Genomic DNA, 14,900 nt, shown 5'->3' on the forward strand with positions numbered 1-14,900 from the left:
ATTCCAGCACTCTGGGAGGTCGAGGTTGGAGGATCACTCGAAGCCAGGAGTTCAAGACCAGCCTAGGCAACAGAGTGAGACCTCATCTCTACTAAAAAAAAAATAATAATAATAGCCAGGCTTGGTGGCTTGCACCTGTGGTTCCAGCTACTCAGGAGGCTCAGACAAAAAGATTCCTTGAGCCCAGGAGGTCAAGGCTGCAGTGAGTCGTGATTGCACCACTACACTCCCGCCTGATCAACTGAGTGAAATCCTGTCTCAAAAAAACAAAACCTCTGGAAAAGGCCAGGAAATGGATCCTCCTCTAGAGTGTCCAGAAGGAATGCAGTCCTGCTGAGACATTAATTTTAGCCCAGCGAGGCGCATTTCAGATTTCTGGCCCACGGAGCAGTAAAATAACAAATTGTGTTTAGTTTAAGCCACTAGGTGTGTGAGGTGTTACAACAGCAATAAAAGGCACATAAGGTAGAAGGAAACCATTCAACATATGTTTAATAAGAAAAATAGAGGAAGTGAAACATTTACAAGTGTCTGAGAATTTTCCAGAATGGAAGAGATGAGTCTTCAGACTGAGGAACCTCACCAAGGTCTGCACTTATGAGCTATCAATAACCATAGACATCGTAGTGAAATGCCTAACACTAAGACAAAGCCTTAAAAGCAGACTGAGCCGCAGGCATAGGCAAGAACAAGACAAGCGGAACACTCTTTCCAGGAAGGTTACGAATGTCAGTGGTCAACCAATGTGATCAGTATTCAAAGTCAGACTCTAGGTGTGGCCCGCACTCCTTTAATCTGGGCAGTCCTGAGTCCCAGTACATGTTCAGAGACGATTTAGACAAAGAAGATGGAAGGAAGCTGGTTCCACAGGAAAAGATTTCCCCTCTACCTCGTTCTCAGTCTTCTGCTTCAAGGTAAGAAAAGAGCATCGATGGGGGAAGGGGGAAGAAGGAGGACCTGTCCCTAGCAGAACATCTAGGAACTTCTTTCAAATTTCCAATTCCTAGAGACTGTCTAAGGTGGATAGAGTGCTTTCATAACTACATTACCATGATGCCCACCTAGACTTTCCTTCTCTGAAAGATGGAAAATCCCCTTCCGGTTACATGCCACACAAGAGCATTTCTAGTTTTCTTCTTGAAAAATAGAGTTCAACACCAGCAAACTTGATTCTTTTGCATGTGGAGATCCAGTTTTCTCAATGCTACTTGAAAAGTCTATCTTTTCCTCATTGATACTCCGCATGAAATGCAGCCATCCACGATTGTCTTCTCTGTATTTAGCTTCTTTACACACCCATCTTTCCACCCACAGGTGTAATTCCTTCTCTCTACAGGTATGGAACCCAAACCATTGTAGCAAAGTCCCCACCTACTTTAGCCATAATTTCCCCATCCACCTCCCCTGGATCCAAGGGCTAGGCTAGGTAAAATGCCAGAAGACAGCAGGTCCAGGGTGAAAGTAGAATGCGCTTCTCTTCCATGGAGTCAGCATGGTAGAGAGACAAGAACATGGGATTTGGTGACAGATGGACCTGGGTTTGAATCTTAGTGTCTCACATTGCTGGTTGTGTAAACTGTCGCACTGCTTAACTTCTCTGAGCTCCAGTTTCCTCATCTGTAAAACAGAAGCTGCCTTGCAGGGTCGTGAGGATTCGGGAAGAGAGGAAGGGAAGGGCAGTGCCCGGTGCTTGGTGAGAGTGCCAATAAATGTCATCTCTTCTCCTTAGATTATTCCATGACTTCGGATAAGCGGGAGCAGGCGAGGACTGAGCCAGAGGTGACTTTAAAGGCCAGCACAGGGAAGAGACACAAATTGTCCACCTGGTCTGGGCAGTATAAAATGTTATGAAAGCGCCTCTGGGCACTTGCACACAGGGGCTGTCAAATGAATATTCACTGTTCTTAGAGAGGTTTAAGAGCTTGCCTGGAAAGCACTGTGACGTTGGGGATGGATGAGGCTCCGTGTCCTTGCCACAGAGGTTACCAACCATCTCTCTCATTCCAGGTTGTTGCTCCTCCAACAGATTTTCACCAGTAGAAAATTTAAAATTGTATTAGTTAGAAGAGGGTAAGACAGGCCAGGCAAGGTGGCTCACGCCTGTAATCCCAGCACTTTGGGAGGCCAAGGCAGGCAGATCACCTGAGGTCAGGCGTTCAAGACCAGCCCGGCTAACATGGTGACACCCCATCTCTACTAAAAATCTAAAAATTAGCCTGACATGGTGGTGGGCACCTGTAATCCCAGCTACTTGGGAGGCTGAGGCAGGAGAATCACTTGAACCCAGGAGGCTGAGGTTGCAGTGAGCCAAGATCACGCCTCTGCACTCCAGCCTGGGCGACAGAGTGAGACTCCAACTAAAAAAATTAAAAAAAAAAAAAAAAAAAAAAAAAAAAAAAAAAAAAAAAAAAAAAAAAAAAACTCTACACTTCTGAAAATAGCTATGTGGCTGGGCATGGTGGCTCACACCTATAATCCCAGAACTTTGGGAGGCACAGGTGGGAGAATCACTGGAGCCCAGGAATTTGAGACCAGCCTGGGCAGCATAATGAGACTCCATCTCTACAAAGTGTTTTTAAAAAATTAGCCAAGTATTGGCTGGGCGTGGTGGCTCATGCCTGTAATCCCAGCACTTTGGGAGGCCAAGGCAGGTAAATCACAAGGTCAAGAGATGGAGACCATCCTGGCCAACATGGTAAAACCCTGTCTCTACTAAAAATACAAAAAATTAGCGGCGTGTGGTGGTGCGTGGTGGTACACGCCTGTAGTCCCAGCTACTCAGAAGGCTAAGGCAGGAGAATTGCTTGAACCTGGGAGGTGGAGGTTGCAGTGAGCTGAGATCATGCCACTGCACTCCAGCCTGGCAACAGAGTGAGACTCTGTCTCACTAAGAAAAAAAAATTAGCTAAGTGTGGTAGGGAGTGCCTGTAGTCCCAGTTACTTGGGAGGCTGAGGTGGGGGGATCCCCTAGGCTCAGAGTTGTTGAGGCTACAGTGATTGCACCACTGCACTCCAGGCTGGGCAGCAGAGTGAGTTGCTGTCTCAAAAAAAAAAAAAAAGAAACCCACAAAAAACACAAACTAATAAATATGCATAATTATTACGTTCATTAAAAATAAAATAAAACTTTTTTAAAGCCTCAAACTAGAAAGCTGGTGGTAGAGCTGGGCAGTAAAGTGAGGAGAAGGAAGGTTGGGGCAGCCAGGGTGAAAACAGGTGTGTCCTCTCAGGGCCCAGGACTGTAATCCTATCGGAAGACTATCAACGTTTCAGGCTCAGTTTGCATACAGATTTGGGCATGCTTTGCATGGAGACAGAAATGCTAGAACAAAGGCGGGAGCTGTAACTCAGCTTTGCCACATTAGCTTCCGGCATTTGCATTCCAGCTCGCCCCATCCTCCCGGGGCCTCGGGGCCTTGGAGGGAAGAGCCCAGCGTCTGGACCCCTCTTGGTGATCCCCTCCCCGTTCTTCATCTCATCCCAGGGGAGTATAGCACAGCAGCAGCAGACAAACCTGGGTTCAGGCCAAGTCCGGCTTCTGCCTTTTCTTATCTGACTGTGGGAAGTTACTTCCTCTTCATGCACCTTAGTTAGCTCGTTTATTACCTGAGGGTAAAGCAGTATCTACCTGATTAGGGGATTGGGAGGATTAAATGAGGTAATCCATTTTTAAAGGGCTTAGAATGTACGGACACATAGCGTATGCTCAACACATTAGCTTTCATATTATCACTGGCAACCCCAGGCCCTGCCTTGGGGTCCCTCTGATATAGGGAGCACCGGGTTGCTCTCCCTCATCTCACACATTCGACGTCCGCTACAGGAAGGGGCGTTACTTTCACCATCAATTGCTCAGGGTTTGGCCGGCACGGGGCAGATCCCACTGCTCTGAATTCAGTGTTTGAGAGAAGGGCCTTCCGCCCAGTCACTAACGTCAGCGTCCCCACCCGAGTCAACATCTCCTTCACGATGTCTGCCATCCTGGATGTGGTGAGTGACAACCCCTCTAGCCCTCCTGAGTGCCCCCGGCAATGCGGCCCCCCAGAGTCCTTAGCCACATTTCTGCTTCCCCTGCCACTGCTAGGTGGCCTTGGCATGGGGATCTCAAAGAAGCTCTGTCCATTGCAGCAGGGAGAGGTATAACAACATGTGGAAGAGAATCTTTCCTTCTCCCTCTGGCTACATACCAGCGACCAGGATCTAATCCCAGAGGTTCTGATTGGATGAAACCCAAGCATCCATTTATTTATTTACTTACTTTTGAGGTAGAGTCTCACTCTGTCACCAGACTGGAGGGCAGTTGTGTGATCTTGGCTCACTGCAACCTCCGCCTCCCGGGTTCAAACGATTCTCCTGCCCCAGCCTCCCAAATAGCTGGGATTAGAGGTGTGTGCCACCATGCCCAGCTAATTCTTATATTCTTAGTAGAGACAGGGTTTCACTTTGTTGGCCAGGCTGGTCTTGAACTCCTGACTTCAAGTGATCCGCCCACCTCAGCCTCCCAAAGTGCTGGGATGACTGGCGTGAGCCATGTGACCAACCATATTGATATTTTTAAACTTCTCTATATTTTTAAGCTTCTCGATTTATTCTCACATGTGGCCAGGGTTGAGAAGGACTACTTTCCTCCCTCCCCGCGGTGAACTCCCCTGCCCACAGCCTAACACATCTGTTTTGATCACGCTTTTGTGCTTGACTTGTAACACCAGCCTTCATCACATATCCCCTTTATATACCTTGGGAGTTGGCCAACCAGCATGGGAAGTGGGGAGATGAGCAGACCTCTTACCCGCAACGTGACGGACATAGGAATTTCTTTTGGCAGGATGAACAGCTGCACCTCTTGTTGTCATTCCTGTGGCTGGAAATGGTACGGACAACACTTCATTCTCTCCCTGCAGTTACGATCAAAAAGGATTTTACTCGACGATATAATAATTACGAATGTTTATGTTCCTAACATTGCTTTGAAACACATGAAAGAGAAGTGGGAAAATCTACCATAATGGTGAGAGGCTTTAATACACTGCTTCCAAAAATCAAGGAGATGCCGGGCGCGGTGGTTCATGCCTGTAATCCCAGCACTTTTGGAGGCCTAGGTGGGTGGATCACTTGAGGTCAGGAGTCTGAGACCAGCCTGGCCAACATGGTGAAACCCCATCTCTACTGAAAATACAAAAATTAGCTGGGCATGGTGGCAGGTGTCTGTAATCCCAGCAACTCAGGAGGCTTAGGCAGGAGAATCACTTGAACCTGGGAAACGGAGGTTGCAGTGAGCCGAGATCCCGCTACTGCACTCCAGCCTGGGTGACAGAGTGAGACTCCATCTCAAAAACAAAACAAAAATCAAGTCAAAAAGGAGAAAATATATAGTGATTTTAACAGTATGATTAAGAAGGTTAATCTGGCCGGGAGCGCTGGCTCACGCCTGTAATCCCAGCACTTTGGGAGGCTGAGGCAGGCAGATCACGAGGTCAAGAGATTGAGACTATCCTGGCCAACATGGTGAGACCCCACCTCTACTGAAAATACAAAAATTAGCTTGGCATGGTGGCTCTCGCCTGTAGTCCCAGCTACTCAGGAGGCTGAGGCAGGAGAATCGCTTGAACCTGGGAAGCGGATGTTGCAGTAAGCCAAGATTTTGCCACTGCACTCCAGCCTGGGTGACAGAGTGAGACTCTGTCTCATAAAAAAACAAAAAGAAAGAAAGAAAAGAAAATCTATGGTCTGTAGTCAAAGTATAACCCAATGGAAAACTTATATCTTAATTGCATTGATAAGGAATCAAGGTGTGTGGAAGGATGTGGGGAAATGAAAGTAAATGAATTAAGTTTCCAACTTCCTGCTTGATGGTTATGCTCAGTGGCTCACCCCTGTAATCCCAACACTTTGGGAGGCTCAAGGTAGGCGGATCACTTGAGGTCAGGGGTTCAAGACCAGCCTGGCCAACGTGGTGAAAGCCCTGTCTCTACCAGGGGTTTCAATATAAAAAATTACCCGGGTGTGGTGGTGCACACCTGTAATCCCAGCTACTCAGGAGGCTGAGGCAGGAGAATCACTTGAACCCGGGAGGCAGAGGTTGTAGTGAGCTGAGATGGCACCACTACACTCCAGCCTGGGCAACAGAGTGAGACTCCACTTCAGAAAGAAAAGAAAAGTCTGCTTGGAGGAAACGAAGGAAGGAAGGAGCTGGGGAAAGATAACAGCAATCACCTGACCTTGCTTTCAAGTGCGCTTCCCAGACCACCACTGGAAGCTTATGAGAAATGTGCCCCTCAGGCCTGGACTAGGGTGACCAGTCAATGCTGAAAGCCAGAAAGTTTCTGGCAAACCAGGATGATTTAGTTACCCTCCCTACAGAATCAGAATGCGCATTTCAACACAACCCCCAGGGGTTTTGTGTGCAGTGTCTTTTGGGAACCACTGATTGTATACGAGCATTTATCTAATAGGTATATTATGGCCGTGGCCATAAACTACAGCTTCTGACACAGAAAGCGCCTCTAGACCAGGCCCACCCAGAGTTGGACAGTCCTCGAAAACATTTTCCAAACGAGGTTACCAGCCTTGGAAAAGAGTGCTGGTCACCAGCAAGGCAACAAAAGATGGTTCCAGCATCTACCCAGGAGAGAAAGGCCACTAAGCTCTTGGTTTCCAAGGATCCAAGGGCTTGTTCAAGGCCTCCTTGCAAGAGACCAGTGGAAAATGCCTAGAAGACAGTTTAGACCTCGCTAGATACTGATATGTAATGACCTCTGAACAACGTTGCAGTTCATAAAACCCTCCCACATGCCTGATTTCATTGGATACCCACCATTACCATTATTTCACGCCAAAAATAATTCTAGCTCAGAGAGGCTGAGTTACTGATCCTTCAGTTCTAAATCTCATTCCTGCTACACAAAGGAGATGATATCCCTGATCATCAGTAATTTTCCACTAAAGTGGGAAAGCAGAGGGATGAACATTTATGAAGAAATGGTCCTAGGCAGGTTCGATTTTATCTATAATTCTCATTTATTGGCCAGGCGCAGTGACTCACACCTGTAATCCCCAGGACTTTGGGAGACCGAGGCGGGTGGACCACAAGGTCAAGAGATCAACACCATCCTGGCCAACAGGGTGAAATCCCGTCTCTATTAGTAAAATATACAAAAATTAGCTGGGCGTGGTGATGCATGCCTGTAGTCCCAGCTACTCGGGACTTGGGAGGCTGAGGCAGGAGAATCACTTGAACCCAGGAGGCAGAGGTTGCAGTGAGCCAAGATTGTGCCACTGCACACACCAGCCTGCCAACAGAGTGAGACTCTGTCTCAAAAAAAAAAAAAAAATTCTCATTTCTTGAAAAAAAGCAAGCAAATGTAATAAAATATTAATGTCACAAAGCTGTGTTATAGATACATAGTGGTTTATCATAGTATTTTATATACTTTGCTTCTATATGCTTGAAGTATTTCATAACTTTTTTTTAAAAAGAAGAAATGGAAGGGCAAAGAGAACATGATCTCAGGCTCTCACGTCTCCTCTGCCTGGGCTCTAGGTTTGGGATAACCCATTCATCAGCTGGAACCCAGAGGAGTGCGAAGGCATCACGAAGATGAGCATGGCAGCCAAGAACCTGTGGCTCCCAGACATTTTCATCATTGAGTTGTGCGTATCAAGGGCTGGGGAAAGTCAGAGGGAGGTTCCGTCTCCTGGTATCCATAGAGATCATGGTTTACCACTGGGGCCACTGTAAGTGGTCTTTAGATGGCTAAGAAACAACCAGAGAGATAAGAAGAGAAACTGGGCCTGGGGCAGTGGCTCATGCCTGTAACCCCAGCACTTTGGGAGGCCGAGGGGGCGGATCATTTGGGTTCAGGAGTTTCAGACCGACCTGGGCAACATGGTGAAACCTCATCTCTTAAAAAAAAAAGAAAGAAAAAGGCAGGCCAGAAGTGGTGGTTTACACCTGTAACCCCAGCACTTTGGGAGGCCCAGGGGGGTGGATCACGAGGTCAAGAGATTGAGACCGTCCTGGCCAACATGGTGAAACTCCATCTCTATTAGTAAAAAATACAAAAATTAGCTGGGTGTGGTGGTGTGCGCTTGTAATCCCAGCTACTCAGAGGCTAAGGCAGGAGAATCACTTGAACCTGGGAGGCAGAGGTTGCAGTGAGCTGAGATTGCACCATCCGGGTACATTAGAAATGTACCTCCTCTCAGGCCTCAACTAGGGGGGCCAGTCAGTGCTAAAACCAGCATGCACTCCAGCCTGGTCACAGAGCAAAACTCTGATTAAAAAAAATAAAATAAAATTAGCCAGGCCTGGTGGTGCGCCTGTAGCCCCAGCTACTTGCAAGGCTAAGGCTGAGGCAGGAGGATCATTTGAGCCCAGGACATGGAGACTGCAGTGAGCCGAGACTGCGCCACTGCACTCCAGCCTGGGTGACAGAGCAAGCCCCTGTCTAAAAAAAAAAAAAAAAAAGGAGAAACCACAGCACCGGTCTCCTGCCTCATCTCTCCTCCAGCATGGATGTGGATAAGACCCCAAAAGACCTCACAGCGTATGTAAGTAATGAAGGTCGCATCAGATATAAGAAGCCCATGAAGGTGGCCAGTATCTGTGACCTGGACATCTTCTACTTCCCCTTTGACGCACAGAACTGCACGCTCACCTTCAGCTCATTCCTCTACACAGGTAAGTTGCAGTGGGGTCTCCGGGATGGGGTGAATGAGAGCAACTAACAAATATAAAGAAAATAAGATATAAAGAAACTATGAATAAATGGTGACCAAGGAGTATGGGTGGAATGAAGAATGAGGCTCCATGGATGCTAAAATATTTTCCACAAAGGCAGAGCCCAAGTCTGTCTTGTTCCTTACCATCCCAAGCTCCTGGCAAGTTTCCTGGCATGTGGTAGGTGCTCAAAAATATTTGTTGAATGAAAGGATAGAAAAAGAGAGTGCAGGCTAGGCATGGTGGCTCATGCCTGTAATCCCAGCACTTTGGGAGGCTGCGGCGGGCAGATCACCTGAGGTTGGGAGTTCGAGACCAGCCTGACCAATATGGAGAAATCCCGTCTCTACTAAAAATACAAAATTTGCCAGGTGTGGTGGCGCATGCCTGTCATCCCAGCTACCTGGGAGGCTGAGGCAGGAGAATCACTTGAACCCAGAAGGTGGAGGTTGCATGAGCCCAGATCGTACCATTGCACTCCAGCCTGGGCAACAAGAGCTAAACTCCATGTCAAAAAAAAAGACAGAGAGAGTGCAGTTGAGCCACCAGAAAACTATGTCCTTGAAAAATGATTCAGATGGTTCTCATTTTCAGTGGACAACATGTTGCTGGGCATGGAGAAGGAAGTGTGGGAAATAACAGACACATCCCGGGACATCCTTCAGGCCCATGGAGAGTGGGAGCTCCTGGGCATCAACAAGGCCACCGCAAAGATGTCCGTGGGAGCCAACCTGTATGATCAGATCACGTTCTATGTGAGCTTGGGGGCTCTTGCTCTTTCCTTCCTTCCATGCTTTTGCCCTTCTCTAGAATCTCCATCAAATGTGTATCTCCCGAGTTTCAGTGTCTCCCAATGTTACCCTGTCTCCTGGCTCCCCAGCCTCATTCTCCAACCTAAAGCTCATGGCTCTGGCCCAACTCTCTTTGCAGGTTCTATACCAGATTCTAAAGCTGCATTCCACACAGCTCCAGATCCCAGGGTGACATCAGGCCAAAGACAAAAGGAGAGACAGAAACTGGCACTGATATTCCTGGATTTGAGGTTTCCTCTGACCCCAAAACAACTTACCGCCCTCTCCTACCCCACCAGGTGGCCATCAGGCGCAGGCCCAGCCTCTATGTCATAAACCTTCTGGTGCCCAGTGGCTTTCTGCTTGCCATCGATGCCCTCAGCTTCTACCTGCCAGTGGAAAGTGGGAATCGTGTCCCATTCAAGATAACACTGCTGCTGGGCTACAATGTCTTCCTGCTCATGATGAATGACTTGCTCCCCACCAGTGGCACCCCCCTCATCAGTATGGCCCCTCCAACCTTTTGGAAGAGAAGGGTGGGAACTAACTCAGGGAAGGGAGTTACACTGGGAAAAGGAGGCTGCCTTTTCCTGCCCACCAGGTTGGAAGAGAAGAAAAAAATTCGAGGTGATGCCTCTGTCCCTCACACAGGCCCTCCTCGCCTGCAGGTGTCTACTTCGCACTGTGCCTGTCCCTGATGGTGCTCAGCCTGCTGGAGACCGTCTTCATCACCCACCTGCTGCACCTGGCCACCACCCAGCCCCCACCCCTGCCTCGGTGGCTCCACTCTCTGCTGCTGTCCTGCACCAGCCCAGGGAGATGCTGTCCCACTGCACCCCAGAAGGGAAATGAGGGCCTGGGTCTCACCCCCACCCACCTGCCCGGTGAGGGAAGTCACAGTTCCTCCTCCCCCACCTCCCCTTCTCCGCTTCTGCCTCCTTCCCTGCCTCCCTCACTCCACAGGTGACATTCGCAGCCCATGGCTGAGTCTCTGTCTTTCTGAAGGTGCAAAGGAGCCAGAGGTGTCAGCAGGGCAGAAGCCAGGCCCCGTGGAGGCAGAGCCGACAGGGGGCTCAGAACAGACAAGGGCCCAGTGGGAGCACGGGGCCCAGAGGCAGCAGTCGGTGGAGCTGTGGGTGCAGTTCAGCCACGTGATGGACACCCTGCTCTTCCGCCTCTACCTGCTCTTCATGGCCTCCTCCAACCTCACCGTCATCAGCCTCTGGAACACCTAGGCAGGGGCTCACCTGTGAACTTCAGTCTAGAGCTTCTCTTGACTCCAGGGGCCAGCCAGGTCTTCACCCTCTCCCAAGTACCAACTATCATATCCCCAAAGATGACCGAGTCCCTGCTGTATTCCATGTACCCAGTCCAGTCCTGCTAACCAGCTCCACCCAGTCCCAGACATGTCTCCCTGTTCCTGCACCTGTTGGCTTCCTTCAGTCCTACCATGTGGTTCCAGGTCCCCTTACGTCATCTGCAAAGCAGGCTGTACCTCTTCTGTCCACTAACTTGCCCAATAAATCATTCTGCGGAGATTCTGGCTCTTTGTCAGATCATAGGGTAGAAACTTAACCAGCCGGGCACTCCAGCCTGGTGGCAGAGCAAGACCCTGTCTCAAAAAAAAAAAAAAAACAAAGGATTTGGAAAGCTTAAATCCTGTGAAGATGCCGGTACTCCCCAAATTGATCTACAAATTCAATGCGATCTATATCAAAATCCTGGCTGCCTTTTATTTGCAGAAATTGACAAGCTGATTCTAAAATTCATACAGAGATGCAAGAGGCCTGCATGCTTCAGCATCCTGGTGCTGCTACACTGCAGAGCCCATGTGGTCCTTTAGTCAAGCTGCCTGAGGAAACCCAGTCCCAAGACCAACCAATGGAGGAAGAGGTTGAGATGTTTGCCTTTCAAGTGGAAACTACCCAGCTGATTTCACTGATCATCAATACTTTCTACTCCTACAAAAGGATCTTTCTGAGAGAGCTCATTTCTGCTTTTTTTTTTTTTTTTAGCTTTTTATTTTTATTTTGGAGACAGCATCTCACTCTGTTGCCTAGTACGAAATGCAGTGGGGTGATCTTGGCTCACTGCAGCCTCCGCCTCCCAAGTGATTCTCATGCCTCAGCCCCTGAATAGCTGGGACTATACGGATGTCTACCGCACCCAGCTAACTTTTGGTGTGTTTTGGGTAAAGACGGAGTGTCATCATATTGCCCAGGCTGGTCTCGAACTCCTGACCTCAAGCAATCCACCCACCTAATTTATTTTTAGTAGAGACAGGGTTTTACTACTCTGGTCAGGCTGGTCTCGAACTCCTGACCTCAAGCAATCCACCCACCTTGGCCTCCCAAAGTGCTTGGATTACAGATGTGAGCCACTGTGCCTGGCCCAAGAAAGCTCATTTCAAATTCATCAGATGCTTTGGACAAAATCTGATATGAAAGTTTGGATCCCTCCCCTGCATCCCTCCCTCTTCCCCCATCCCTCCCATGCATCCCGCCTCTTGCCCCCATCCCTCCCCTGCGCCCCGCCCCCTAAAAAAAAAAAAAGGAAACTTTGATGGGTCCCAGTAAATTAGACTATGGGAGAGCTGCACATTAATCTTATACCAAACAAACAAGATCGAACCCTTACTATTGTGGATACTGAAATAGGAATGGCCATGGCTGACTTAATCAATAATTGGTACTGTCAAGTCTGGGACCAAAGCATTCATGGAAGTTTCCCAGGCTGGTGCAGGTGTCTCTGTGATTGGCCAGTTTGGTGGTTGTTTGTATTCTGCTTATCTGTTTGCCGAGAAAGTAACTGTGACCACCAAACATAAATGTGAGCAGCCTGCTTGGGAGTCCTCAGCAGGAGGACCATTCACCGTCAGGACGGGCACAGTGAACCTATGGGGCATGGAGAAAACGGTATCCTGCACCTGAAAGAAGACCTAACTGAGTATTGGGAGGAATGAAGAATAAAAGAGATTGTGAAGAAACATTCTCAGTTTATTGGCTATCCCATTACTCTTCTGACGGAGAAGAAACATGATAAAGAAGTCGGCGATGATGAGGCTGCAGCAAAGGAGGGCGAAGAGGAAGAAAAAGACCCCGATGACAAACCTGAAACTGAAGATGTTCGTTCTGAGGAAGAAGAAAAGAAGGATGCTGACAAGAAGAAGGAAAGTGAGGGAAAGTACACTGATCAAGAACTCCACCAAACTAAGTTTATCTGGACCAGAAATCCTGATGCTATGACTCATGCGGCACATGGAGAGCTCTGTGAGAGCCTGACCAATGACCACTTGGCGGTGAAGCACTTTTCGGCGGCAGGACGGTTGGAAGTTAGAAGAGCTCTGCTTTTTGTTTCAAGACATGCTCCTTTTGACCTATTTGAAAACAGAAAGAAAAAGAACATTCAGTTGTATGTACACAGTTTTCGTCATGGGTAACTGTGAGGAGCTAATCCCTGAATATCTGCACTTCGTTACAGGGGCGATGGACTCAGAGGATCTCCCTCTAAATATTTTTTTCTGAGACGTTGCAACAAAGCAAAATTTTGAAAGTTATTAGGAAGAATTTGGTCAAAAAATCCTTAGAACTCTTTGCTGAACTGGCAGAGGATAAAAAGAACTACAAAAAGTTCTATGAGAAGTTCTCTAAAAACATAAAGCTTGGAAAATACAGACTCTCAAAATCAGAAGAAGCTTTCAGAGCTATTAAGATACAGGCTCACATCTGTAATCTCAGCACTTTGGGAGCCCAAGGCAGGCGGATCACAAGGTCAACAGATCGAGACCATCCTGGCCAACATCTCTACTAAAATACAAAAATTAGCTGGGCATGGCAGCACGCACCTGTAGTCCCAGCTACTCGGGAGGCTGAGGCAGGAAAACTGCTTGAACCTGGGAGGTGGAGGTTGCAGTGAGCTGAGATCGTGCCACTGCACTCCAGCCTGGCACCTGGTGACAGAGCAAGACTCTGTCTCAAAAAAAAAAAAAGATACTGCACATCTGCCTCTGGTGATGAGATGGTTTATCTCATTGCATTTTCTAGAAGGAAGGCAAACCAGAAACATATCTGTTACATCACAGTGAGACCAAGGACCAGGTAGTTAACCCGGCCTTTGTGGAATGTCTTCAGAAGCATGGCTTCGAAGTGATCTATTTGATCGAGTCGTTAATGAGCACTATGTCCCCCAGCTGAAGGGATTTGAGAGTAAGATTGTAGTGTCAGTTGCCAGAGGGTTTGGAACTTCCAGAAGATGAAGAAGAAAAAACAGAAACAGGAAAAGAAAAAAAAAGTTTAAGAACCAATCAAAATGCACATTGTCAATAGAAACAAAAGAAAGAGAACCTCTGCAAAATCATGAAAGACATATCGGAGAAAAAATCAAAAGGGTGATCGTGTCAAAGTGGTGACATTCCTATGCTGTACCGGCACAAGCACATACGGCTGGACAGCAGACATGGAGAGAATCATGAAAGCTCAACAACGACCTACTTGACAGCACAGAAACACCTGGAGATATACCCTGACCTTTCATTATTGATGCCTTAATGCCAAAGACAGAGGCTGACAAGAACGACAAGTCTGCGAAGGATCTGATCATCTTGCTTTACGAAACTGCACTCCCATCTCCTGGCTCCAGTCTGGAAGATCCCCAGACACATACTAACAGGATCTACAGGATGATCAAACTTGGTCTGGGTATTGATGAAGATGACCCTACTGCTGATGATATCAGTGCTGCTGTACTGAAGAAATGTCCCCCACGGAGGAAGTCACAACACGTCACGCCTGGAAGAAGCAGACGGCCCTGGCTGAGGAAAGACTTCTACGCGTGTTTAATACTCTACCTTCATTCTCTCTGATAATATATTTTCAAGGATTATTTTAGTTACTTTTCTTAACATTTAAAAAGTCTCTATGGCATGACAATAACTACTTCAGGGGGACCATAAGAGTTCTTTCTACTTTTTTTTATTTTATTTTTTTAATTTTTTTATTGCATTTTAGGTTTTGGGGTACATGTGAAGAACATGCAAGATTGTTGCATAGGTACACACATGGCAGTGTGATTTGCTGCCTTCCTCCCCTTCACCTATATCTGGCATTTCTCCCCATGCTCTCTCTCCCCAACTACTTGTAAGTGATTCTGTGATACTTCAGACACTAAAACAGAGCTAGTCATGCTTTTCTAGTTAACATAGGCTTATTTTAACAGACTGGGGTAATGTGTGTGGTAAGATGTATGTAGGCTGGGTGCAGAGGCTCAGGCCTGTAATCCCAGCACCTTGGGAGGCCGAAGTGGGCGGATCACCTGAGGTCAGGAGTTTGAGACCAGCCTGGGCACCTCTGGGACAGCAAAAAAGCCTGCAGAATCCATCCCTAAAACTCAGG

At 47.8% G+C, this 14,900-nt stretch overlaps 1 protein-coding gene and 1 pseudogene across 3 annotated transcripts; both read left to right on the forward strand.

Annotated features, from left to right (window-relative positions):
* Positions 1–390: 390 nt before the first annotated feature.
* HTR3E (5-hydroxytryptamine receptor 3E) lies at positions 391–11,048 on the forward strand. 3 transcript variants are annotated; one of them, XM_017538456.1, is made up of 9 exons: positions 391–914; positions 3,824–3,990; positions 4,826–4,870; positions 7,541–7,650; positions 8,511–8,680; positions 9,314–9,474; positions 9,810–10,014; positions 10,179–10,394; positions 10,516–11,048. In XM_017538456.1, the coding sequence occupies exons 1-9, from the start codon at positions 848–850 to the stop codon at positions 10,743–10,745; spliced, it is 1,371 nt and encodes a 456-aa protein (XP_017393945.1). In that variant the 5' UTR covers positions 391–847; the 3' UTR covers positions 10,746–11,048. The 3 variants fall into 3 exon arrangements, with proteins under 3 accessions (XP_017393945.1, XP_017393946.1, XP_017393948.1); XM_017538459.1 differs by lacking the exon at positions 391–914 and adding an exon at positions 3,573–3,658 and having other exon boundaries at positions 9,314–9,438; positions 10,516–10,887; XM_017538457.1 differs by lacking the exon at positions 4,826–4,870.
* Positions 11,049–11,286: 238 nt separating this feature from the next.
* On the forward strand, positions 11,287–14,324 carry LOC108311047 (annotated as a pseudogene).
* Positions 14,325–14,900: the final 576 nt, after the last annotated feature.

This window comes from Cebus imitator, unplaced genomic scaffold, assembly GCF_001604975.1.
Source record: "Cebus imitator isolate Cc_AM_T3 unplaced genomic scaffold, Cebus_imitator-1.0 Scaffold111, whole genome shotgun sequence".
In the NCBI taxonomy this organism is placed as follows: Eukaryota; Metazoa; Chordata; class Mammalia; order Primates; family Cebidae; genus Cebus; species Cebus imitator.